Source organism: Anolis carolinensis, chromosome 1, assembly GCF_035594765.1.
Source record: "Anolis carolinensis isolate JA03-04 chromosome 1, rAnoCar3.1.pri, whole genome shotgun sequence".
In the NCBI taxonomy this organism is placed as follows: domain Eukaryota; kingdom Metazoa; phylum Chordata; class Lepidosauria; order Squamata; family Dactyloidae; genus Anolis; species Anolis carolinensis.
The window spans coordinates 357,040,773-357,068,690 of record NC_085841.1 but is presented as its reverse complement, the minus strand read 5'-3'; the positions used below and the strand labels follow the sequence as shown (position 1 = coordinate 357,068,690).

Here is a 27,918-nt window from a genome sequence, read left to right as displayed (position 1 = left end):
TTCTTTTTTCATCAAGTTTTCGTTAAATTTCCATTTGGGTATTACTTTTTTATAGTTTATGATCATTTCCATGGGGCAATGATCAGATTTGTCGCGAGGGGTAATAGCAATCTTATCAATTTTTGTAAATATTGTTCTGGTTGTCCAAATCATATCGATTCTTGACCATCCTGCGTGTCTGTGCGAATAGAATGTGTAATCTTTGTTTAATGGGTTTTTTACTCTCCAAGCGTCAATTAAATCAAAATCTTCCTTCAGCCGAATAAAGTTTTTTGGTAGAGAGCTTACCCTATCTTTATTACATCTCTTTTTGGTTGATTTGTCCATTTTTGTGTCCAGTACCCCGTTAAAGTCTCCTAAGATTATGACCTGATCCAAATGTGTATTTTCAATCTGTTCCTTCAAATATTTTGCAAATTGTGTTTTGGGACCGTTTGGGGCATAAATGTTGCATATTAATATTTTTTGAGATCCAATTGTAATTTCCACCGCCACTACTCTTCCTTCTGAGTCTTTAAATTTCAGTTCTGCTGGGATGCTGTTATTTATGTATGTGACCACCCCTCTTTTTTTCTTTATGTCTAGTGAATAGAATTCTTTGCCGTAAACCTTGTTAGCTAATAGTGCTCCATGTCTTTGTGAGATATGTGTTTCTTGAAATGAAATAATGTCAAATTTTCCTTTTTTAATTTGACGTGTGAGTGCCCTCCTTTTATTTGGAGAGTTAAGACCATTAACATTATTTGAGAAGCATTTTATTTGACGTGTAAACTCATTCATAATGCTCGTTTTCAAGTCCTAAAGTTCTAATTCCCAATTCTTCTTCGACTGCCGTCTCATCCACCTCTTCTGAAATCGTGTCCGATTTCCCCACTGCTACACTTGGTTCCGTTGCTTTCTTCACTGTTATCAATTCTGTACCTAAGGGTGAGAGAAATCTTTTCCTTTTCGTTTGTGGTAGGGGTGTCTCTTGAGGCTCCATATCTTTGTCCTCCATCAGATTTTTGTAGAATTCCTTTGCCTTGTCCAGTGATGTGAGCCAGTATTTCTCGTTGTTAAACGAAACCATGACGCCTTCCGCCTTTTCCCATCGGAATCTGATTTTACGTTTTTTTAGTTCCTCTGTAAGGAAGAAATAATTCCTCCTTTTGTTCAATATTGGTAAAGGAATTTCTTTTAAAATCGTGATTTTATCATTCTTATAGTAACTTGGTTGTAAACTGTTGGCCATCAGTATTTCATCCCTAACTCTCTTTTTTACAAAGTGTACTATGACATCTCTCGCCACTTTATTGCGTTTGGAATAGTTGGTTTGAATTCTGTAGATTCTGTCCAGATCAGTTTCCATTTCCTGTTCTGGACGTTGTAATATTTTTGCAGTAATTTGTATTATTATTTGTCTTATATTTTCATTAGATTCCTCTTGTATGTTCCTGAATCTAAGTTGAAATTCCATCTCTTTCAAGTCCATTAATTCTTGCATTTTTTCTAATTTTAAACTTTTATTTTGGCAGTCCTCCACCTGCTTTTGGGTTTTATTTTGCATCTTTTCCATGGTCCCTCTTGCTTTTTTCAGTTCACGAATTTCTTCGTGCATCTCTTTCATTTCCTCTTTTATCTGGACGATGTCTTCCTTTATTTCTCTTTTCATTTCCCTCATCTCTTGGTGCATTTCTTTCTGGAATTTTCTTTGATCTTCCATGTTCGCGTCCTGTTTATCCGAAATTTTCTGAATCTCTTTGAGAATATCTTTTAAGGTTAGGTCTTCTGTTTGGGAGCCTCTCCTTGCCATACCCTTAGTATCTTTAAGGTCCTTCAGCTCTTGTTTAAATTTTGGCCCTGCCATTTTCTGTCAAAGCAGTAGCTGCAATGCTTTCCTATTCCGTATATGTCGCTGTTTTGGTAGCTTTGTAGGTTATGACTATGTAGGTCGCTGGGTGGGCTTTCACAGTGCGTCAATTTAGTATTTATATTACTGTTTCTTTATATACGCAATTTCCACCTATGTCTCTCTATATCTCTCTTACTGCTATCTTTGGATTATGTTCTTCAATACAATCTTATTTAGCCCCAAAGATTCCAATGGTCCAATCACTTTCCATTAGCCTGTTCCCTTAGTCCTCCTTTGCTGCCCCCCTTCCGGAGTTTTTACCTTCCGGATTCTGAACTGTCCTTCTTTGAGTCCGGGTTTAGATCCTTCCGCTCGGTGTGATTACTTTACCCTTCCTAATTCCACCTCTTCCGGTCTTCCTGCCGCACTCCCTCTCCTCCTTTGCCCTTCTTCCGCCCTCGTCGTCTTCTTTGCCGCCTCCTCTTCCGTCTTTCCCGACACGTCTTTCCGCTTTCGTCCGCTTCCTGTTTCCGTTTCTTCCCACAGTCCTCCTCGGCTCCTTGCTTGTTTACAAGAAGGACCCTTCGTAGTCAAAACAATATGGCGTCAAGGTCAGTCACGGCCTGGTTCCTTCTTATTTCGCCTCTCTCCTCGCTTGCCTGCGGTCCGCGAATCCCGCGGCTTTAGTCCCTGCTCTTCGGCTCGTCTCTCCTCCGAGAGGCTAGCGGCAGAGCACTAATAGCCGTTCGGGTACCTGCGTTCCTCCCTTCGATTTACCAGGGAGAGGGGAGCTTCTTTGCTCTACCCAACCGCGCTGCTCGTTCCTGTCCGATAGTCAATTTAATTGTCTCTGTAAGCACTTCCTTGTCTTCAGGTGTTCCTTATCTCCGGATTGTTTGTTTATATCTTGTCCTTCTCCTGCAAGTTAGTTTTGCCTTGTGTGCTCCGACGCATAAGCGTCCTGAGTCTCCGCGTTGATTTTCTTATATTCCGTGTAAGTTTTTACCGTCTTCCAATCAGTTTAATGTCCCCAAAAGGTTAGACTTTTTTGTTAAGCTCTCAGTTTCTTCCGCTACTTTCTTCTTAGTTTAAAATGAGCCCGGTCAGCAGTCAATGCGTGGCAATGCCCGCTTCCTGACTCGCGGTTCGCGGACCTTCTCGGCTAACTAGAACCTTCAGACCATACCTCTTCCAAGGTATCCCCGTCGGTCCAGTAGCCCTACGAAGGCTTGCGTCCCCCCCCCGGTTCAATCCCCGGGGAGAGGGGAGCTGAAAGCTCTGACCCAACCGCTTTGTCAGTGGCTTGCTGGAGGAGCTTCAGCAAGTCCGTCCTGCCGCCATCTTGGCATCATCCAGAGTGTACTATAGTCTGCAAAGAGTTAATTACTGAGAAGCTGTGATGACCTTGATGTGTGGCTGGAACTGGGGAGTGTCCAGACACAAGTGTGTATGCATTACTGATTGCATCAGTTCTGTTCTGTTCTGCTGTCTGCTGTGAAGTCAACTCCTGTGTCCATTGTCTGCAAGTCTGTTTGTATTGTACAGTAAAACTTTGTATATAGTTTTACCATCGTCTCTGATGTCTCTTCGTTCTCCATTCCACTGACTCCATTCAACTGTTGCTGTGCTGCGTAATTACTTTGACAATTAGGAATGCTGGGAGTTGAAGTCCAAAACACCCGGAGAGCCAAAGTTTGCTCATGCTGACATAGGTTTCATGATTTTTCAGACGTTTGTCTTAGGTTTGCTTTAGTAAATTGAAGAACAAATCAAGAAGCCTCTCTTACACAGGGGAACATTTGATCATGGGATAAACTCAGGCAAATATGTCTATAGTTTTCTTGTTGTTGAGACAGGACATATGGGGATCAGCCTCTTACTAAAACGGGAATGAGTGTGGAAAACCAGTCTGCCTGCAAAGGGCCCCTGGGTGTGTTTGAGGAGGCTCATTGTACGTCTCTGTTTGTACTGTTATCACTTAAGTCAGCAATTTTTGCATCAAACCCTGCAATAAAAAGCTTTGAGAAACCTTTTAAGAAGCCCTTTTTGAACAGGTTTCAAGGGGCCGATCAAACTGGTTTATCAAGCAATGTGGGCCTTTTACGTGAATGAGCTTAGGATGAGACTCCATGGGAGTGGAGGGGAGCTTTTCTTGAGTAACATCTTGAGCAATAGCAAACATGGGAGGAAGAGAAAAGAGAAGGTTGATATCTGCATCATGACTGGGTCCAGAAAATAATATTTGAAATTTCCACTCATCAACACAGTTGCAGCTGCAAATTTTAAGCAAACACAATAGGTTCAGGTGACTTCTTCAGTTTGGGCTGAACCACAAGGTAGACCTATGGTTCTCAACCTGTGGGTCCCCAGATGTTTGGGCCTTCAACTCCTAGAAATCCTAACATCTGGTAAACTGGCTGGGATTTCTGGGAGTTGTAGGCCAAAACACCTGGGGGCCAGTGAGGTAGACAATCCACCAAGGCTACCAGATCTCAGGGCCTCCAGTTTTTGTGGATCATCTCCGGGTGAGAGATATTTTTAGAAAAGCATGACCTTTTAGAGATCAGAACCTTTTAGAGAAGAGCCAAAAAAACCATTTGAGTAGAATCTTCTCAAGTGGTATACAACCAAATGTAATTATGCAAGGCGATTGGCATCAATTGTTAGACTGAACAACCTATTGTCTCTGATCTGTTAGGAAGTAGAGAATATGCCAGTGCATAAAAATAGTTCTTCAGAAGTTTTTAGTGCCCAAAAATATATCTACTGGCCCAAAAAACAACTTGTCCCCATGTTAGCCACCCCGAGTCCCTTCAGGGAGATGGAGATGGAGTACAAAAATAAAGTTGTTGTTGTTATTGTTATATTATTATTATTTTATTGTATGACACAGCAAACAAGATAGACATGCTGGATTTCATATCACAAAATCACAAGTCGAATACTTCCCAAGCGTTTAGGACTGTGTGATGTATTTTCGGATGATGCACGCAGATCCCAGTAGGGTGGCCTTTTGCAGTTGACAGATCGTTATTATTATTATTATTATTATTATTATTATTATTATTATTATTATACACTCAAGAGACAATATAAAGTAGGCTTTGGTAAAAATAACATTTTTGGTTTACTCACGACATTCATGTGTTCAGCATACACAGGTACACAATTTATCAGTCAGTTACAGATATGTTTGAGATTGTTTTTGGTTTTTGGGTTTTTTTTCTCTCTCCCTTTTTGATCCTTTTTTAATTGCAGTTTTCCTACTTTCTATACAATCAAATGTTCTCCCTCTTTTGATGTTAATTTACTCTGTCTTATAAGGTAAAACTTCAATAAAAAATATATTTAAAAAATCTCTCATACAATAAACAGCAGGCAAGTGTTTGCAAGTCTGCAATCTAAGCTGTCCCAAAGTCTAAAGAAGTCTGTGAACAGAGTCGTAGTGACACAATGGGTTAAACCCTTGTGCCGGCTGGACTGCTGACCAGAAAGTTGGGTTGCTGACCTGAAGGTTGCCAGTTTGAATCCGTGAAATAGGGTGAGCTCCCGCCTGTCAGCTTTAGCTTGTGAGGACATGAGAGAAGCCTCCCAGCAGGATGGTAACACATCTGGGCATCCCTTGGGCAACATCTCTGTAGACACCCAATTCTTTCACACCAAAAGCAACTTGCAGTATGTTCTCAAGTCGCTTCTGACACAATAAAAAACAGAACATAATACAATAAATAAGCAACAGGATTATAAACAAACAAATTACTAGAGGAGGCTTGAACAAGGCTGTAATTTCCAACAGATATGGGTGCAAACTATCTAGTTTTGTGGGGCTCAATTCCACAGGAGGAAAGGGCTGTGGGTATATCTCCAGCTCAGCTAGTAGAGTGCCAGCTTCCTCTCATTTGCAAGACTTAACTGATTTGCTACACTCTGCAAAGACTCTCCAGGGAATTGTATATACAGTCAATTGGACCCTCCAGATCTGCAGGCTCTGTGTGATTATAAGAAACATGCAAGGCAATCATTAGGAATTTCTCCTCCATAGGATTCGAAACAAGGAAAGATAGGGACTGCCAAAGAAGAGAAATAGATGGGTCTAGAAATTACACCTGAATTGCACCTAGAAACAAAGATGACAAAACTGATATTGTCATACTTTTGGACATACAGTAGAGTCTCACTTATCCAACATAAACGGGCTGGCAGAACGTTGGATAAGCGAAAATGTTGGATAATAAGGAGAAAATAAGGAAAAGCATATTAAACGTCAAATTACGTTATGATTTTACAAATTAAGCACCAAAAACATCATGTTTTGAACAGTCCAAAATATGGTAACATTATGTAGTAATTACTGTATTTATGAATTTAGCACCGAAACATCGCAATGTATTGAAAACATTGACTACAAAAACATTGGCTACTAACAAATTGACCACAAATAAAGATAGAATTACATAAAATGAACTTACAGTAGCAACATTGTCGGAAATTAAATGCATAAAAAGTTCAATCCTTACTGTCTAGAGAAACAGCTGTGGATTGGGGCGGGAGGCAAACTGCGTTGGATAATCCAGAACATTGGATAAGCGGATGTTGGATAAGTGAGACTCTACTGTACTATGAAAAGATGTGGTGTATGTGCCTTGAGGCTCTCCTTGGCCATGGAAACCCAGTGGGAGACCTTGAGCAAGTCACACTCTCTCAGCCTCAAAGTTAGACAAAGGCAATCTCAGCCTAAACAAAGCTTGCCTAGAAACCCCGTGATAGGATTGCCTCAGGGTCACTCTAAATTGGAATTGCCTTGAAGGCACACAACAACAAGATAGATAGATAGATAGATAGACAGACAGATAGACAGACAGACAGACAGACAGAGGAGAGGGAAAGGAAAGGTGTTTCAGTAATGTCTTTAATAGCTTAGAGTGAACTTGAACTTGGGTTGACTTTTCTCCTGACTCTGTGACTTACAAGCCTCTCTTTTTCTTCTGACCTAGAAAGAAACTGGTGATGATACAGTGTAAATGGGAAGTTTGCCCTCTAGAATTTCACTTGTTCTTCTCATCCATGGCAATTATGGTCTTTTTTTCTTCTTTTACTGGAAAAATGCCAAGCTTCGTTTTCTCCCATCAACCAGCAGTACCTGTTCTTCCACTTTATCCAGTGCCTTGTATAGGTATCAGTGTGTTGCCCTCTTGTCTGTGAGGCTTTGTGTGTATATTTCTCTGTGTGTGAACACATTGGGAGCCCTCTACCGCTGATGACTAATCCGTATCTGGTTTCTGTTACATATGTGAGATGTGTTGTTTGAAAGATCCTTCTTACAAGTTGTTTCGGTTTTACAAGTTGTTTCTCGTTTGGGTTAACAGGCTTAAAAGACATATATACTTATATACTTGAGTATAAACCTAGTTTTTCAGCCCTTTTTTAAGACTGAAAAAGCCCCCCTCGGCTTATACTTGGGTGAGGGTCCAGGTTGGCTTATATTTGGGTCAGCTTATACTTGAGAATATATGGTACATTTATTATTTTTCTCTATTATTATTGTTATTATTACATTTATTATTTTTCTCTATTATTGTTGCTACTATTACATTTATTTTACTCTATTTTTATTATTATTAATACATTTATTATTTCACTCTGATCTTATTATTATTATTACATTTATTATTTTACTCTATTATTACATGTATTTTTTCCTGTATTTATTATTATTGGTATTATTACATTTATTATTTTTCTCTATTATTGTTGCTACTATTACATTTATTTACTCTATTTTTATTATTATTATTGCATTTATTATTTTACTCTATTTATTATGACTTGTATTATTTTCCTGTATTATTTATTATTATTATTATTATTATTATTATTATTACATTTATTATTTCACTCTGATCTTATTATTATTATTGCATTTATTATTTTACTCTATTTATTATTACTTGTATTATTTTCCTGTATTTATTATTATTATTATTACATGTATTATTTTACTCTATTATTATTAAAAGGATACATAAGCACATTTACATTGAAGAAGATGAGAATAATGATTTGATCAGAGTTAGACAGTCTTATCTTAAATTTGAGGTTTATGTAAATATTCAAAAACATTTAATCTACTGATGCCTCAATTAATGTAATTTTATTGGTATCTATTTTTATTTCTGAAATTTACCACCCTCGGCTTATACTGGAGTCAATGTTTTCCCAGTTTTTGTGTGGTAAAATTAGGTGCCTCGGCTTATATTCGAGTCAGCTGATACTCGAGTATATACGGGTAACTTATCAGAGGAAGGCGGTGTCTTATGAAAGTATGAGGAACTTTTAGATCAGTGGAGGAGTCTGTGTTTGCATCCAGAAAATCAAATTCAAACTTTGGGACCTTCTGTTAGGGTACCATAGAAGGATGTGATTTACATAGAAAGTGGGAAAGTTGCTATTTGGGGATTTCAAATTCCAGAATCCCACACCCAGTACTTTCCCCTGCTGTGGTTTTGCATATAAAAGGTCTCCATTTCCACCTCCTGCATATCCAGGTAGCAGTTGATGGGAAAGGCCTCTGTAGTAGTCTATGAAGAGTCACCAGAGGTCAATGCAAACTGGTTTCCCCACTTTCAAGTTGAGCTATGTAACATTTCTCATGTCTCATAATGTATCTGGAGCAGAGCAGATCAAATAGAAGGTGGTTGTTGTATGCCTTCTTGTCATTTCCAACTTATGATGATACTAGGGTGATGCTATCATGGGGTTTTCTGGGGCTGAGAGTCACCTAATGGCTTTCCATGTCCAAGGGGGATATCGAACCCTGTTCCCAGGGTTGTCGTCCAATGCTCAATCAAAGCACTATGTTGGCTGTCTCAGTAAAGTTAGTGGAAATAATAGTAGATTATGTGAATAAAATATGGAGCCCCCGGTGGCGCAGTGGGTTAAACTCTTGTTTAAACTCTTGACTGAAAGATTGGAGGTTTGAATCGAGGGAGTGGGGTGAGCTCCTATCTGTCAGCTCCAGTTTCCCATGCAGGGACATGAGAGAAGCCTCCCACAGGCAGGAAACATCCAGGCATCCCCTGGGCAACGTCCTTGCAGACAGCCAATTGTCTCACATCAGAAGTGACTGGCAGTTTCTCAAGTTGTTCCTGACATGAAAAAAGAAGTGAATAAAATAACTGAATCTGGTATATAGCAGTTCCTATGTGAATGAGTTGAAGCTCAGCACGGATGTGCACATGATTTATGACAAGCTAGTTTTACCATCTATGGGGCTTGCATTGGATTTCCAGTCATCAGGACATAGTCCCTATCTTGTTGCAGCAAAAGGAATTTTAGCATGAATTATGTTGCTCTTCGGCTCTACCTCAACAGGTATCAAGGACCCTTTCATACTACACAATCGTAATGACTCCATCTATATAAACATCCCATGGAATCCTGGGATTTGCTGTTTAGGGAAAGACAATAGGAATTCCCAGGCAGAGAACTCTACTTTGGTTTCCAAATGATGTTGAAAGTGGGATCAGAGCACTATAATTGTTTGGTGTGAAAGATGTCACAGTGACAGAAGAAGCCCATAAATCTTCTAGGCTGAGCTTGACATCATCTCAGCCTAAACAGGGCATCGCATGCATGCTGGCCAAGCTGCCTCTTCCTGTCTGTCTGCTTCCCTGGAAACCCAACCCCAATACCTCCAGGCTATTCCCTTTAGTATTTGCAAACATAAAGGCCCCATAGTTTGCTGTTGTGATGGCAGTCCTTGAAGTCATTTCCAACTTAACAGTGACCTGAAGGCAAACTATCATGAGGTTCTTTTGGGGAAGGTTTGTTTAGAGGTGGATTGGCCTTTCGCTGAGGCTGAGAGAGTGTGACTTTCTCAAGGTCACCTGGTTGGTTTCCGTGGCCAAGCAGGGATTCAAAACCTGGTATCCAGGGTTGTAGCCCAACATTTAAACCACTTTTGAAATATGTGGAGCCTGTGATGGCGCAGCGTGTAAAAGTGCTGAGCTGCTGAACTTGCGGACCGAAAGGTTGGAGGTTCAAATCCGGGTAGCTGAGTGAGCACCTGCTGTTAGCCCCAGCTTCTGCCAATCTAGCAGTTCAAAAACATACAAATGTGGGTAGATCAATAGGTACTGCTCTGGCGGGAAGGTAATGGTGCTCCATGTAGTCATGCTGGCCACATGACCTTTGAGGTGTCTACAGGCAACGCCGGCTCTTCGGCTTTGAAATTGAGATGAGCACCAACCCCCAGGGTCGGACACGACTGGACATAATGTCAGGGGAAAACCTTTACCTTGACATATGTGTAGATACAGTAAGTCTGGAAAACCATGGTGCTCTAGGATACTTTTTAAATACTTCAGTGCCTTAAAGGTATAGATCCTGTAAACGCTTTTACAAACAGACAGTTCCTTCTGGGTGCCTCAAGTTTTGCTGAGATAACATGCTTATATTTGGGTTGTGGAGAAGCACATTTCTGCCTCCGCTTTGGAAGAGTGTGAGTTTTCTCCCCCATGGGAGAAAAACAAAGAGACAGAATAGAGGGCTGTGGTTGCAAAATTTATGTCCTGGGGTGTTCAGATTTCAAAACAAACAAACAAACAAACAAACAAAAAACCACAAAAAAATCAATTGTCCTTAAGGCTTGGGAGAAAGTCAGAAGTTTGCATAGAATTTTTTTTCTTTTTTTATTGTGGAATATATGTATACACACACATAGAGACATACAATCTTGATATTCCATAATCAAAATACAAGTATTTTTCTCCAATTCCGCCACCTCCCCATTCTCACCCATGAACTTATCCTTACATAATATGAAGGTACAGAAATACTATTAAATATTTATACCTCAGTATGATCAAGCATGTGAACATTTCTTTTGATTTCACCAGCTATTCTATTATCACTCAGAATCCTATTAATCTTATACATAGCTGTCTGTCTGAGGTTCGTTTGTGTAGAACTTTTAATCTTTTATATAAGATGTGAAAACTTGTTGCAGAATTTGGGTTTATTTTGGCATGGAACTTTGGCTTAATATAACTTAGGATACACTTAAGAGATAGGCTTAGTAACTCTTTCAAAAAGGAAGGTATAGTTTTCCTATAAGCAGCCTGTTAGAGATCAAGTCTACCTCCTGGTTATTCCACAGACCAGATATGAACTTCTGGTGGCACCCAGGTGCTTGTGGTTCCCTCTCCTACAGTGTAGTAGACAACTAGACATTACATTAGATAGTGCTTTGTGTGTTACCTGTATACATAAGATGTCACACGAAATGTCCTCAGACATTTTGGCTAATAGTTCTTCCTTAGCAACCCACCAGTTGTCTTCTCCTCTAAACCTGAAAGAACTCAGAGAAGCCATCAAGTGATGCAAGACTGGTAAAGCACTTGGCCTAGATGACTTAATGATGGAGCAAATCAAACACTTGGGGCCCAAAGCTGAAAACTGGCTTTTGAAATTCTACAATCAATGCTTGGCACACAAACAGATTCCCAGATTATGGAGGAAAACTAAGATCATTGCCATTTTAAAACCTGGTAAAGATGCCTCCAGTGCCAGGAACTACCGACCAATCTCCCTCTTATGTCGTCTATATAAAGTCTATGAAAGGATGCTATTAAATCGATTAGGTAGGGATGACCTTAGGGTCACCATAAGTCATAAACAACTTGAATGCACACAACAGCAGGGCCTTCAGATAGTCTCAAAATCTCAGATCATTCTGCTTCACCCTCGCCTTTTTCCTTTAAAAAAAGGCAACATATCTTGCTAAAACCAAATGCTCATTTCTGGCCTGGTTACAAGTCAAGGCAGGAGAGAAGGCTGCAAGAGACCACGAGACATCCCTCCTGAGAACCCTATTTTCAGAATATTTTCAGCTGTTACAATTATGATATGTGATGTGAGCTTGTTGTTTACATTAATCAGCTATGATTTTAAAATAAATAAATAACAGGGAGCTTTTTATAGATAGCATGTGATGAGGGTGACTTGAACTGCAGAAGGTCTTGGCAGGACTGCTATTAAAAGAGCAGCAAAAAATGTTCCAGGCTACTGACCTATATTTTGCACAAATAATAATAACAACATTAAAAAATGCCCTCAATGATGACCTGTGTAAGACAAGCTACTGCTGGCTCCAGTGTCAATGGGATGGTGAATCTGCTCCAAGTTTCAATCCAAACTTTCAGGTGATAAATCATATCCACATAACAAATATATTGCAAACTAGACATGAGTCAGGCAAGTGATGAAGTGCAGAAAAGCATTTATGTGCTTGCTTCTCTTGGGTCGTTTGGTTCAGGGCATTTTGTAAGTATGAATAGTGAAGCTGATGTAAAGCCTCCATCCTAGTAGCAGCCCGAGATCCAAACGTGTGTGCTTAAGTATGTATGTGAACATGTGCATGCATGTTTTATTTCAAGGTGGTGGGCTGTATTCCTGTGCTAAGTCCATGTCATTCCATGATTCTCTCTCCCACATTATTTTTTCTGATTTTTTAAATACAATATGACCCCAGATATCTGGGGGATATATTATAGACTTTGTGTGCATATACAAAAGTGTAGATAATCGTGGCCTCCCTATTGAAGAGAAGGACTTCTGGTCCAGGAATACCAGGGAATCACATTGGAGGACCTAGAAAATGTCTAGAGAGTGCATATTTTATTGGATGTGTATACATAAGACTGGATAATGGTCCTGTGGATATGTGGGTTCTTATTATATGATCAAGGTTGGGATGCATAATTTCCAGCTCTGGTTTATTCCTGATCCTAACATAGTAGTAGGATGAGACCAGCCTTTATTCAGACAGTGAGCCACTAGTAGATCCAGGTTTTGCTATCTGTACCCCTTCTACTAATATGTCTTAAACTTATAGATTTTTACAGAAATGGTAGTGGCAGGAAAAGCAAGGAACAGATTCATAGGATCATAGAACTACAAGGACCATCTTGTTCAATTCCTTCTCAGTCAGGACTCCACAACTAAAGCATTACTGAATGATGGCCATTCAATCTCTTTTCACCAAAAAAAGGAGATTTCACAGTCCTATCTACTGTTGAACAGTTCATACCATCTGAAAATTGCTCTTATTATTAGTTTTCATTATATTCCTTAAAGCACATTAGTCCCCAGTGCAGAGCTTTCCAAACATTTCTTGTAGGTGACACACTTTTTAGACATGCATCACTCCGTGACACAGTAATTCAGTTTTATTAATAAACAGGGGGTTAAAACAACCACTAGTAAGAGATATAGAGATACACATTAAATTGTAATAACTAAATGTATGGAGAAACAACATATCCCATGAAAACCTTTCATTTATATATTTTTAAAAATATATGATTCCACATAGACTCAGAAATTTCTCATTACGTTTGTATGACATACGTACAGGGCCATAGCCAGAAAAAAATTTCGGGAGGGGTTTTGAAAATTTCGGGGGGGGGGGGGGGTGTTGAACTCCTGACCCACCCACCCCCCGGGTTCAGACCTGTCAATATCTGCTTGAGATAGTGCCTGGAGGGACTCTTAATGTTTTACGTCTCATAGACTTAGCATGGGGATTTGGTTAACCAGTTAAAATTCATGAGTAAACCAGGTTTTTTTTTAACCTGAAAAATTTGGGGGGGGGGGGGTTGAACCCCTAAAAAAAACCCTCGCTACAGGCCTGCATATGGTTCCCGTCCCCTTAATCTGGTCATGTAAGTGTGATTTATTGTTATAATTGTATTATTTTACTTTGTTTAATAATGTGTATTATGTTGTTATGTAATGTTTGTGTTTGCTTTTATGACTGTAAACCGCCCTGAGTCCCATCCGGGAGATAGGGCAGTATATAAATAAAGTATTATTATTATTATTATTATTATTATTATTATTATTATTATTATTATTATACTACAGCCACCACAGTAATGTGTAATGACACACAGTTTGGAAAGCTCTGCTTTAAGTGGGTATCTTGAAACTATTGGTGCATGTCTTCATTTCTGGAGCTGCAGAAAATAACTTGTTTCATAGTCTACATGTTATTCCTTTAGGTAACTTGTAGAATAACTATCATGTAATCTCTCAAACCTTTCTTCTCCCAAGCTAAACATGCAAAACTCCCCATGCCATTCCTCATAAGGCTTAGTTTGCAGACTTTTGATCATTTGGGTTGCCTTTCTTTCACCAACCTTCTTCTTGGTGCCTCGAACTGAACACAATATTCCCGGTGAGGTTTGGCCAAAGCAGAATAAGAGTGGCACTATTATTTCTTTATTCTAGAGATACTATAGTCTTAGAGACTCACTCTGGTATTTTTGGCCACTATATCACACAGTTGACTCATGTGCAGCCTGTAATATGTTGATACCCCTGGAGCTTTCTTCATGTCTTTATTTCAAGCCCCATTTCAGCATCTTATCCTCTTTCTTTTGCAGGTGGACCTGGAACCAGACGGGAAGGTATTTGTCTCAATAACTCTCACGGGAAGCTTCACTGAGGGTAAGACTGTTTCTCCCCCTGGTTTACTAATATTATTTGTTATTGCAAATGAGAGTCTCAGGTGTCATATGAACACAACATAAGAATGCCATAATTGCCCAAAGAGTTTTGGAGTCTTTGCATCTTTGTCAGAACAGCTTTAGGAGATGCTTAGATGGGAGCAAAGGTCTTCTTTTTAACAAGCTCAAGCTGCGCAGCAGGTGAAAAAGTCTGTGTTTAGGGACCTAAACACATACTTTCTTTGTTTGCTTTATATAACAGCTTTGGGAAGATGGGGGATTTATTTGAATCCTGTGTTGTGAAGGATGTTTGTTGTACTAAGAAAGGGTTTGGGTTTTTTTAAGCTTAGTTGGAGAAACCAAGAATAAGGTTGGTCATGGTGGAAACGACTAACAGTTACCAAACAAAGGAGTGGAGAAGATGAATCGAGAGAAATGTTTTCTTCTATGTCTACTTTCTCATTGACCTGGAGTTCCTCCAACAAACATAGAGATAATTGCAAGATGTTTTGCTGGGATAGGATATAGGAACATGGGTTAAGAATTGTCCATGCCACATTTCTGGTGTCTACATTCTTGACTTCCAAAGCCATTGACCCAGGAGATGTGACTGCAGGAGGTGGGGAGGTGAAATGAGACCATTGACTCTTGTGGAACTTTCCTTCAGTTCTCCAAATTGTAGCACTGCAGTAATTTAAAACATCAGGTGAGCATATGGAAGTATGGTTTAGGAATCCAAAGAAAAGAGGAAAGGAAAGTTGCCAAGAAAAATGGCCAAGTTCAAGGTCTGAACACTTTTCAATGTCTCGTTATTTGCAGTGCTAGAAATTTGGGGACGGAAGAAACATTTCACCAGGGGAAGGGAACCGAATTGTAATTTGGGTCACTTTTGTTGTCCACCAACTTTCCGTTTTCCATTCTTGAGTTGAGAACAAAGTAACTACTTTGGGAGACATTCGGACAACGCGGTGAGCCCAGCAAAGTTGATGATGGAGAATCATCATTTCAATGCTGGTGGTTTTTGCTTCTTCCAGAGGTTTTGGCAGGAGTTACTTAATTAGGATATATGACTTAATATTGTTAATGCAATATATTCTTTCTCTGCTGTGAGTCATTGTCAGGCTCAGCAGTTCTCTCTGTAGGAATATCTGTGATTCAGACATGGAAGGAAAAAGAGATGAGTTGAGACTTGCCTTTTTCCCATTCACTCTCTATCTGTCATGTCATTAAATCTTGAGATTACTATGACTAACCTCTCCGATAGTTCAGAATGCAAAGTGTCAAATCTAGACTGCAGTCTGGCAGTGAAGAGTGGGAGCAATGGAGTCTGTAGTTCAGTTCGCCTGCCACTCTCATTCTGTCACCTTGAACAATAGTTATCAGGAATATTCACTCATTTTCTCATCCTTGATAAGAAAGGCTATCTCGGTACCTAAGACGTCTGGCTGAAAAATACTGTTTACAGCCTTGAGATTTTTCATACTGGCATGATCATAAAAAGACCTCAGCTGTTTCTTATGTTAATGTGGGATTTGTGTATTGGTAGTGTTTAAATGAAATTTGTGTCTTGCTTGTATTGCATACTGATTGCATCATCCAGAGTGTACTATAGTCTGGGAAGAGTTAATTACTAAGAAGCTGTGATGACCTTGATGTGTGGCTGGAACCAGGGAGTGTCCAGACACAAGTGTGTGCTTTGCTGATTGCGTTCAGTTCTGAGTCGAGTTCTATCTGCCTGGAGTGAGAGTCAAGTCCTTTGTTCGTCCATTGTCTTCAAGTCTGTTTGTTTTGATTATTACTGAAGTCAGTAAAACTTTGTATATAGTTTTACTAACGTCTCTGGGTGTCACTTCGTTCTGCGTTCCACTGATTCCATCCAACTGCTGCTGCGCTGCAAATTACTCTGACATTTTAACAGTTAAACTGCAGTACAAATGATGATGATGATGATGATGATGATGATAATGATGAAGATGTCTCCAAAACCCACTGTACATTGCACAGAAGTTTGGCTCTTATCCTGTTTGTGAATTAGCATGATACTTGAAGCCTAACGCACTTGTCATTCCAGGGGTCAGATTTCTTTACTGACCACACAATTTGTTCCAAACCCACCTTTTCCATTGTAGAATATGGTTATTTCTATGTCTTTGGAGAGTAAGAGATATGTTCTGCTATTTTTCTTTACCTGCAAAGATGTTATCTGCAGGGACTCCCTGATGATCTCTGGAAGTCTTCAGTTAGTTCCCTATTGTGGTACATCCAGTTAGAGGAAAACAGCTGATCCTTGCTATTCAACATAAAGATGGCTGTGTCGAGCCATCTGCCTTGAAACATGCTTATATCAGGCATGGACAAACTTTGGTCCTCCAGATGTTTTGGACTGTATCTATGAAGAATTCCTATGAGGACCTATATGGGACATAGTTGAGATGAGAGTGGAGAATCAATCAATGGAGAGAAACCAAAATGGGCAGTTTCTTTCATCCCAAATCAAAATCCTCCTTTTTTCTCATAAGACCTTGAACAGAACACCTTGACTGCTGGGCCCACGCTATAACGAAACATTAACTGCTCTGAACTAGGGCTAACATGTGTGCATACATGCCTCCAAGTTACCTGTTGACATCTGGTGACCCCATTGATTTCATAGGGTTTTCTTAGGCAAGGAACACTTGATGGTGGTTTTGCTAGTTCCTTCCTCTGAAATATAGCCTACGATATTTGGGATTTATTAGTGGTCTCCCATCCAAGGTCTAATCAGAGCTGACCCTGCTTAGCTTCCATGATCAGACAGGATCATGCTCTTTCCCAGTTTACCACCTCTTCTTATCCCATCCTCTAATTTTTCCCTTCTAAAAGTTTAAACTCTAAGCTTCACACAGCCTGTTCTCTGTACAGCAGGGATGGGAATCATCCTTGGTATTTCTCTATACACTCATGTCTATGTTGAGGCATTTTAGTCTAAAGTGCTAATTTTCCCTAGAGAATTCCTAGGAAAGATGACAATTTGAACAGAGAAAGTTCATGAAACACCTTCTCTTAATCTTTATGTTAGCTCAGCCTACTTCTACGTTCGTGCCTTAACAAAGGCAAACAGCATTTTCCGTACAGTTGAATATTGATTCAGAGCCCAATTTCAAGTCTAGAGCAAAGACAAATGGCAGGTCTTGGCAACTCAAGTAGATCAAAGGGAGCAAGTTCAGAAAGCCAGTGGGGTAGCTAATGTGATTTTAAAGCACTGCCTAACAGTAGCATTATCTCTCTCACATCTTACTAGCTTATTTACAAGGTCATCATGGGGAACTGAAATCAAAGCATGTTACACCCAAAGCATTCCCTTCAAGTTCCAAAACTGCTAACTTTATCATGAAAAGAAATAAGGAATGGCTTGTTTTTGAGACACTCATGTTGACTTTTAGTGATCACTGATCATGGCATTCCTTCCGAAGTGCTTTCAGGATGTCTTTTTAATCATCTCCTCTTAAATCTTTTTTGGTATGGAAAGATTTGATGATGCATTCATTCTTGTGTCTGACCACTGGAAACAGGCAGTGACTGTATCACTACTTAAACTGTGATCTCATCCTAATTAGTAGCAGTTGAGGATAAAGGTTTGAACTACATAGGTACCTATGTTCTGAGGCACCTTAAGAAACATCTCCCTATCCTTCCTCCATCTGTAGCTCTGGTGGGATGAGATGTCTTCAGGTGGTAAAGAAGAGTGCAATGCCATCTCATTGCATCTCCAGGTTATTACAATTAGAAGGAACTGTTAGGGATTCCTCTTCTTCATTTCCATGTACAACAATCTATGATGTGTACATTTACCAATCCTGCATGTTCTGGTGTTCTGTTTGGCAGGCACGCTTCCCAAAACTTTGCTAGATCTTACTTTTAGGGGTGGCCTTATATTTAGCAATTCAGCAAAACCTCTACTAGGCCTTATTTTCAGAGGATGTCTTATTTTCGGGGAAACAGAGTAGCTGCCTTGAGTCCCTACAGGAAGAAAGGTGGGATGTAAATAAAGTTAATAATAATATTAAATAATAATAATAATCACATTCTCTCAGAGGAGGGCAAAGACAACGCCCTTCTGAAGAAATACTGTCAAGAAAGCCCCATATTAGGTTCACTTGAGTGTTGCTCTAAGTCGGAAACAACTTGAAAGCACTCAACAATAGTAACAAAGTTTAGTAGGTTAGTTTCCAAGCAGCTAGCAGTGCCCAAGTAGAACGACGGTCTGAAAAGAAAACTTGCCTAACCGCACTGGGAAATCCTGAAGCGTAGATGCAAACATTTACTGTAATTAATTTGCAGACCCAGCCCTTCCTTATAAAAGAGACAGAGAGGAGAAACTGGGCCAGGGGGGTCATGAGCTGCCCAGGTGTGCTTTGTGGCTTCTCAGCCTCTGGATTAATTAAAAAATGAATGGCATCCAAAGGTCACAAGGACACGTTTCAAAAGCTCAGGTTCTCCTTTTTAGTCCAAATTTTATTCAATAAGGTTGGGAGTATCTTCGTTTGAGGCTGTTCTGGAGTGTTATAAGTGATTAGGAGAAGAAGAAGAAAAGGTCAGTGGTGGCAACTTCCTTCTAAATGCATGAGCCAGCCTTTGTTAAAAAGTACCTACCATTTCCTTTAGTATTTTAAAGCACACGAATATTTATACTAATAATTTAGTAATGTGCATAATTATAACTATAATCGGTTAATTAAAGAGGCAAGTGATTGCAAAAGGGTTTAGTTCCAAGGATCCTTTGTAGATACCAAAATCCATGGATGTTCAAATGACAATATCAAAGTTTGGAATTTTTTGCTGGGTGGGAAATTTTCAAGCCTGAATTACTGAATCCATAGATAAAGAATCTGTAGATACTGATAGCTGACTGTAGAAATGTCTGTCCAGGAATTGAAATCACTGTAAGTAATGATGACCTTAAGGTCCAAGATGGTGACTGCAGGTTAGAGAGGATGTTTGAGATATAATTATATCAAGTTATACCTCAAGGGAGCTAGAATCAGTTGCCTTTTTCCATTTCCTTAAACCAAAACTTGGTAGATAAGATCTGTCCATGGCCTTTAGTGAAAACACATTCACTTTCCTTGGTGCAGAAGCAGCAAGTAGCATGGAAATGCTCATATCAGGAAGGGTGGAGATGAAATTCAGATTTTTTAAAAAGCCAATTAAATCCTCATTATGGGTATCACCTAGTGGGTAGGTGATAAGAGTTTTCAGTATTGTACTGTACTTGTTGAGCAGTAGAAAACTTTCTCTTTTCTTTACAGTCTAAATTTTTCATGTCCATCTGAAACTTTTTGCAACTTGGAGACAGGAGAGAAATTGAATGAATTCAATATTTAACTCTGAATGTATGACATAACTGGTCAGAGATTGAGATGAAGATGTGTATAATGGTGTGTGTATGTGGTGTTACATTCCATAAACACAAATAGGGCAGGTGACAGATGAGAGAGGACAGGTTTGTTGACTGCTGATGTCACAATACTCTTAACTTTTTCTTTTGATCAAAAGAGCTTGTTCTGCCAGATTTTCCTCTTCTAGAAGGGAATGAAACACTTGAGAGTAATTTCTCACTTTCCTTTCAGCCATGTGCTATGCACATCTTGGCAAGATAATTCCAGATTTTTATAAGCTTGGGTTTTTTGGATGACAATTCTCATAATGTCACATCCAACATGATTGTAGGTAAAGGTAAAGATTTTCCCTTGACATTAAGTCTAGTCGTGTCCGACTCTGGGGGTTGGTGCTCATCTCCATTTCTAAGCTGAAGAGCCGGCATTGTTCATAGACACCTCCAAGGTCATGTGGCCGGCATGATTGCATGAAGCGCTGTTAGCTTCCTACCAGAATGGTACCTACTGATCTCACATTTGCATGTTGTCGAATTGCTAGGTTGGTGGAAGCTGGAGCTAACAGCGGGAGCTCACCCCGCTCCCCAGATTCTAACCTTTTGGTCAGCAACTTCAGCAGCTCAATGGTTTAACTTACTGAGCCACCGGGGGCTACATGATTGTACATGATTGTAGTCTTTTTGAAAAGTCTAAAAACTTTTACCAGCAGGCAGACAAGACTGGTTTGGTTGTAGACATCTCAAACACCATCATTAGACACCCTTGGATGTGTTGTGTACTTAAAGGAACAACTACATCTACAGTTGATTTTGATACTGATCTGATCATTCTTTGTTTGGCTTTTTTTTGTCAAAAGCACCTGTTTCTGAAATTTGAATGCCACCTGGGAAAGAACAACCTGCAGGTAGGAGTAGATGGAGGAGGAAAGGGGAAAGAAAACAAACAACTGACAACCAGAGAAACCTGTAACACATTCTTTCTGCCAGTAAGGATTGCAGATAATCTGGCTGTGGTATGCAGTCCTGGCACGTTGGGCAGCTTGTTTAGGAGTCAGGTTGCATTGGGAGAGTCCGGAAGTTGGCAAAGAACAAAGGGTTGGTGAGACATGAGGAAAGCATGTTTTGGAAGACGATAGGGATGAGAATACTATCTCCGAAGGAAACATAGGCCCTGTTTGTCATTGTTTTTTCTTAGCATCATAGAACTCTAGAGTTGGAAGAGTCCCCAAGGGCCATCCAGTCTAACTCCATGCCATATAGGAACAAACAATCAAAGCATTCCTGGCAGATGGTCATGCTTAAAAATCTCTAGAGAAGAGCATTCCGAATAAGGAGGAATGGCTAAATAAAGTTATGGAGGTGATGAACATGGACAAACTCACATATTGGTTATCTTCAAATCAAGGTTTACCGAAGAAAGAGACTAACTGGGACTTGGTAAAGGACTATCTAAAACAAATGAAATTGGAACCTATCTGCTGATTTAGAGACAATCTTTGAGGTTATCGATGACGAAGGGGATGCGGTGTTTTATGAATTTTTATATATACAGTTGTTTTTTAGGATGAACCAGTTAAAGTTAGATAGAAGTCAACAAAATCCTTTCCCCCCCCCCCTTTTTCTCTTTCTTCTACCTTATTTCCTACTTTACTATAAACAAACAATGTTCTACCACTTTCGATGTGCAAATTTTTTTTCTTTCTCTTTCTCATATTCCTTAATATAAAATTTTCAATAAAAATATTTGACAAAAAAAAATCTCTAGAGAAGGAGACTTCATCAAACTCCCAGGCAGCTTATTCCACACTCATACAGCTCTTACTGTCAAGAGGTTCTTCCTAATGTTTAGGAGGAATCTCTTTTCCAGGAATTTGAATCCATTGCTCCATGTCCTGGTCGTGGGGGTCCTGTGTGGGAGGTTTGGCCCAATTTGATTGTTGGTGGGTTTCAAGGGGATTCTTGATTGGAGGTGAACTATAAATCCCAACAACCACAACTCCCAAATGTCAAGGTCTATTTCCCCCAGCCTCCGGTGGCTCAGTGTGTTAAAGCACTGAGCTGCTGAACTTGCAGACCGAAAGGTTCCAGGTTCAAACCTGGGGAGCTGAGTGAGCGCCCGCTGTTAGCTCCAGCTTCTGCCAACCTAGCAGTTCAAAAACATGCAAATGTGAGTAGATCAATAGGTACCGCTCCGACGGGAAGGTAACAGCGTTCCATGCAGTCATGCCGGCCACATGACCTTGGAAGTGTCTACGGACAACGCCGGCTCTTTGGCTTAGAAATTGAGATGAGCACCAACCCCCAGAGTCAGACACGACTGGACTTAATGTCACCTTTACCTTATCTTATTTCCCCCAAACTCCACCGGTGTTCAAATTTGGGCATATTGAGAACTGTGTTTGTTTGGTCCAGATCCATCATTGTTTGGACTCCACAGTGTTCTCTAGATATGGGTGAACGGCAACTCCAAAACACAAGGTCAATGTCCACCAAACCCTTCCAGTATTTCCTGTTGGTCATGGGAGTTCTGTGTGCCGGGTTTGGTTCAATTCCAACGTTGGTGAAGTTCAGAATGTTCTTTGATTGTAGGTTAAGTATAAATCCCAGCAACTACAACTCCCAAATGCCAAGGTCTATTTTCCCCAAACTCCACCAGTATTCAAATGTGGGAGTATTGGGTATTTGTGCCAAATTTGGTCCAGTGAATGAAAATACATCCTGCATATCAGATATTTATGTTACGATTCATAACTGTAGCAAAATGACAGTCATGAAGTAGCAACAGAAATAATTGTATGGTTGGGGGTCACCACAACATGGGGTCACAGCATTAGGAAGGTTGAAAACGACTGTCTAGACTCTGGACGAATATAAAGAATGATATTTTTCCATGAATCATGTATCTGAATGGAATCTGCAGGGACTGAATGAGGAAATCCAAGTAGAAGATTATCTTGCTTTTAGAACTGGATCTCACTTTAAATCATTTCCACTATGGAAGAACAATCACGAGCTGTGGAATCCGGAAACCAGCTCAGCTGATTTGTATTGGTAGGTCCAACTAGAGAAGATTCATTGAATCCATTACACTATGTATCCGAATTTGAAAAATGTTTTATGTGCTATTTTCTGTTTAATTGTGCGGTACGTACGTACTTTGAAAGTAGTTATTATACTCCAGAAACTTTGTGCAGATAGTCATTGAAAAACTATAGCAAAATGTACTGCAGGATGTCCTGCAAAAATAAAGTTTTTGCAGCTTAATAACCTAGCAACCTAGTAGTGTGAAAACATGCAAATATGAGTAGATAAATAGGTACCACTTCGGCAGGAAAAGGCAATAAATGACGCTCCAAGCAATTATGCTGGCCACACGACCAGGAGGTAACAACACAGACAGGCCTGCAGCCAGAAAAAAAAACTTTTGGGAGGGGTTGAATCTCCCCCCCCCAGGTGACTTTCCAGGTCAGAGTCTCCGGATGAACAAGGCCCCGAAATGGCCATGTATCATTGTGCAAAGGTTCTTCACAGGTAAACAGGTCCTGAATCATTGAAACAAGTTCTTGTCAGCTACAAAGGACAATAGTTCTCACAACTGGCAGAAGTTTCTTTCTTTTTTCTTCTGCTTTCTTCTAATTCCTTTCTCATCAAGATATTTTCCACTGTGAATTAGCAAGAAGTTTTCAGCCAAGCACAAGTTGTTCTGATGGGACTCTGTAAGTCTATTGAAGACTTCTATTGCAGCTTTCCATCGCACCAATGGTTTAGCCACCAAGCTTCTGATGAGCAACTTTGCCCCCAACGTCTCCTCCAAACACCACACCATACTTATAGAGCACAACTTGTACATGAAATGAGTAGTTAACCAGGGAAATCCGCTGAACCATTTGGGTTGAAATCTTGGGTGCCTCTTCTTATCCACAGGAAATACATATCCTGGCAATGGAGTCTGTGGATTTTGTACTAATTGAGCTTTCACTTGGTCATCAGAAACAGTCTTGTTCATATAAAGTCCAACAACACAGCTTCTTCTCTTTGCTCCTGTTCCATTGTTTCTTTGGCAGGGGTTGGATTAGATGAACCAGTGGTGGACATATCAGTTTCCAAGTTTCCTCAGTTTTCACCAGCAGTCCAGGTCAACGTCTCTGTCCCGTGCCTTAGGCTTTGCCTGCTGGCTACTACATTTTGTCAGCTTCCACTATGGTCACTTCCTTTATGCTAGCTATTGCTTCTATTACAATGTAAATTGGGAGAAAGATAGGTAATGATAGTGTGAATAATCAACATTTGGTTGAGATAGTGCTTGCAGTTCTGGAGGGACTCTCATTTTTGCTTCTCATATACTTGGCAGGGGGGTTTAGTTAACTGTTCTGTCACGCACTGGGCCTGTAACTATTGTTTTTGTATAGGACGTATACTTTATGCCCAGCGGGAAGCCAAGGCGCCTCAAATAGAGGTTCTTGAGGATTTTCCTGAAAAGGATAGTCCTTTGAGTCTTTAATGAGATAACAAAGTCTTTATTATTGAACAAATAATAAATCTTCAAGGAGTCAAATAACACTTCAAGGTTTCCTTAATAAACTGTTGGCCTTTTCAGTCTTGTCCCCAGGGGACAGACAATTGGCTTTGGATAACTGTGCTTTCTCTATAAGAAGAAAACCCCCTTATAACCTCTCCCAGGCTGTCTATTATATGGGCCTAGCTGATGTGGGACCCACTACCGATTCAAAATGTGTCTGAGTATCGAGTGGACCTACCAACCAAGGCTTGCAGATGTTTCAGCTGGTGTTCTGTGGATCTGTGGTGCTGTTCCTTCTCCGAGGTTTCTTTGAGAACTTTAGGGCTGTTTCCCTCAGGAGCTGTGAGGCTGAGAGGCTGTGAGCTCTTAGCCAGAACCTTTGGGACCTTTCCTCTGGAATTTCTGTTTCTGATTCTTCGGATGTTCTATATCCCCGGATGTTCTTGAGATATGAAGCTTTTCTACATGACGAGCAGGTCTACGTTCTATAGCTTAGCTTCCTTAAGTGAGACTGACTTAAAAATGGCTCCTTCCCTCCCAGAGCCCTGAGCAAGGAGCAGAACCAAACTTAATGATGATGGACAGGTGGCCTGCCCTATGACTGCAAACATTAGCAGAAAGAAAATAAAGTTGGAGCTTCTGGTACAGCCATACCAGCACAGTTAACCAGTTAGAGTAAAGCAGAGGGTTTTTTTAAATCTGATTTTTTTTTTTGTGGGTGATTTAAACCCCTAAACGCCCCCCTTGGCTACGGACTTGAATGCAGGCTTCTTGGCTTGAAAATAAAGAAGATCACCTCCCGGAGACAGAGATGTGCACTGCCTCCAAAGCCGGAAATGAAAGAAGTCTTTGCCTTTGTCTGTGTTGTGTGTCTTATTGTATGTTTGTAAAGAAGGCACTGAATGTTGGCCTTTGTCTGCTCTATACTGTAATGCACGCTGAGCCCATTCCGGGAGAAGGGCGGAATATAAATAAAGTGTATTATTAGCAATAAGATTTGAGCCAAACTTGGTTTATAACTTCATTTTTTTCTAGGCTGGATTAGCCTTACCATTAAGCAGAGATTGGAGACATAGGCAGGAGCACCCCAATGTACATTGGATGTTTCCAGCCATTCCTTTCTGATGAAGAAGAGAACTATGTATATTACACAACCTGCCATAGCCTTTCCCAACACCTGCCGTCAGTTTGTTCTATAAAGAATACTGTTATTACTTATAGTAGATTTTATGTAATCAATCAATCGTCAGTCAGTCAGTATCTTGCTTTTCTGTTTGTACAGTATCCAAGGCGGATTTCAGTTAAAAAGAATATAGTTGAAATATCAAATATACAAGAGTCTTTTTTAAAAAATAGATCAATAAATGATGTGTGGAAGGACTGTCCCATTAGTGTCATCATTGATATATATTCCCAATAAAATACATAGGGAACAACTTCTCTAGGAATATCTTATGTCCTTCCAGGCAATTTTATGGTAGCTTCCAGCAGGTTCATGTTTCCAGTGTAAGTTCAGGATCACATCCAAATACTGTATTTCCAAAATGTAGGATTCTTGTTTTATGAGCTTCTCTCTATAGGACAGTGGTTCTCAACCTGTGGGTCCCCAGATGTCTTGGCCTTCAACTCCCAGAAATACTAACAGCTAGTAAACTGTCTGGGATTTCTGGGAATTGTAGGCCAAAACACCTGGCGATCCACAGCTTGAGAACCACTGATATAGGAGCAAAATGATATTAGCACAGGTTAAGATTTCATTCCTGAGCCTTTCCCCTTTCGACAGACTTCAGGTTGTGATTTTGATCATCATTGTTACAGACTTCTTTCTTTTTAAAGAGCATTGGAGCACAAGTAAATTGTTGAGCACAATGACATGTGAGCATGTGTAAAGAATCCTATGGGGAACTATGCGCCAATACAGAAACAGGAAATATCCTCTGTATAGATTTAAAAATAGCTCATTCTTAAGAACTGGAAGAAGTGATTAATGTTTTATTTAAATCTGACACTCAATCCTGCAAAAGTTAAGTAGGTAACTGTTCAGTATGTATCAGAGAACTGTATTCTTTCTGCTTATGAATGGATTTAGGCAATCTTTTAATGAAACTGGAAATCTGAATTTCAGTAAGAAGTGAGAGCCATGGGGAACATGTAGCTCTCCAAACATTACTGCACTTTGCAATTCCCATCAGCCTTAGCCTCCATAGCCATTGTTGAGGAAAGATAGGAATTGCAATATGAGAGCAGCAGGATACATGCTTCTCCATTCACTTTACATGTATGTACATAGCATGTGGCAGGTGCATCTACACTGTAGAATTAATGTACCAATTTACACCATTTGAACTGCTGTGGCTCAATGTTGTGGAATCATAGGAGTTGTAGTTTGATGAGGCGCCAGCATTATTTGACAAAAAAGGTTCAAGACCTTATAAAACAACAACTCCCACGATTCCACAGCATTGAGCCATGAAGATCAAAGTGGTGTCAATTGCTTTAATTATACACCATCAATGGCAGTTGGAGAGAGGTCAAATCTAGTGAGCAGGTGAAGCAAAATAAATGCATGAAAAGAAGGAACTAGAGAATGAATGCACCGAAAACTAATTTGCTTTGTGATTGCTTGTGGTTGCAAATTAAAGAAGGTCAATATGACATTGCTGTGAGTTCATTATTACTTGAAAGATAAGAGGGTATTATTTCCTTTAACCATTGTTTTCTCTGCATGCACAGGAACTCTCCAGAGGGACAGGATTTTTAAAAACTTCACTCGGAAACGCCAGAGGGCCATGCGCAGGAGAGTCCACCAAGTCAATGGACACAAGTTTATGGCCACCTATTTGCGGCAACCTACATACTGCTCCCACTGCCGTGAATTTATCTGGTAGGCATGGCTTAAATACAGGCTTGACTCTTGCTTCCTGGCATTGGGTGCATCCACACGGTAGAATTAATGCAGTTTGACACTGCTTGAACTGCCAAAAAGTTCTGGTGCTCACCAAAATAAAAATTCTAGGCTTCCATAGCATTGAGCCATTACAGCTAGAGCGATGTCAAGCTGCATTAATGTTACAGTGTAGAACAGCCTACCGGCTGTTAGGAATTGTGGAAGTTGAAGCCCAAAACACCTGGAGGGCCAAAGTTTGCCCATGACTGGTATAGATGAACTGTAGGAACACTAAGAAGGGTCACAATGAAGGAACTAGAAGTATAAAGATCATATGAGTGAGTACCAAAGTCAGTCTTATTTATTTATTTACAGCATTTATATTCCGCCCTTCTCACCCCGAAGGGGACTCAGGGCGGATCACGTTACACATATAGGCAAAAATTCAATGCCTTTTAACATGGAACAAAGACAAACAAACATAGGCTCCGAGCGGGCCTCGAACTCATGACCTCCTGGTCGGAGTGATTCATTGCAGTTAATTGCAGCTGGCTTGCTCTCCCGCCTGCGCCACAGCCTGTCCATATAATCCATACCATGATTTCATAGTATTAAGCCATAGCAGTTATAAAGTGGTATTAAACTGTGGCAATTCTACAGTGCAGATGCACCCATTGTCTTCCCTTAATCTGTTTGCTGGGCATAATCTTTTACACAATGATTATGCATTGCAAAGAAATAAGTGATGGTAGGTAGTCTGATTAGTTAGATTTCTCACATTGCAGAAGTGAAGCAATG

At 40.1% G+C, this 27,918-nt stretch overlaps 1 protein-coding gene across 1 annotated transcript in view; it reads left to right on the top strand.

Annotated features, from left to right (window-relative positions):
* Positions 1-27,918, top strand: part of prkch (protein kinase C eta) — a 117,955-nt gene that overhangs the window by 33,028 nt on the left and 57,009 nt on the right. The window contains exons 2-3 of the mRNA XM_062968583.1: positions 14,278-14,341; positions 26,967-27,117. Of these exons, the coding sequence (XP_062824653.1) occupies positions 14,278-14,341; positions 26,967-27,117 (215 nt within the window). The remainder of the gene's footprint in view (positions 1-14,277; positions 14,342-26,966; positions 27,118-27,918) is intronic.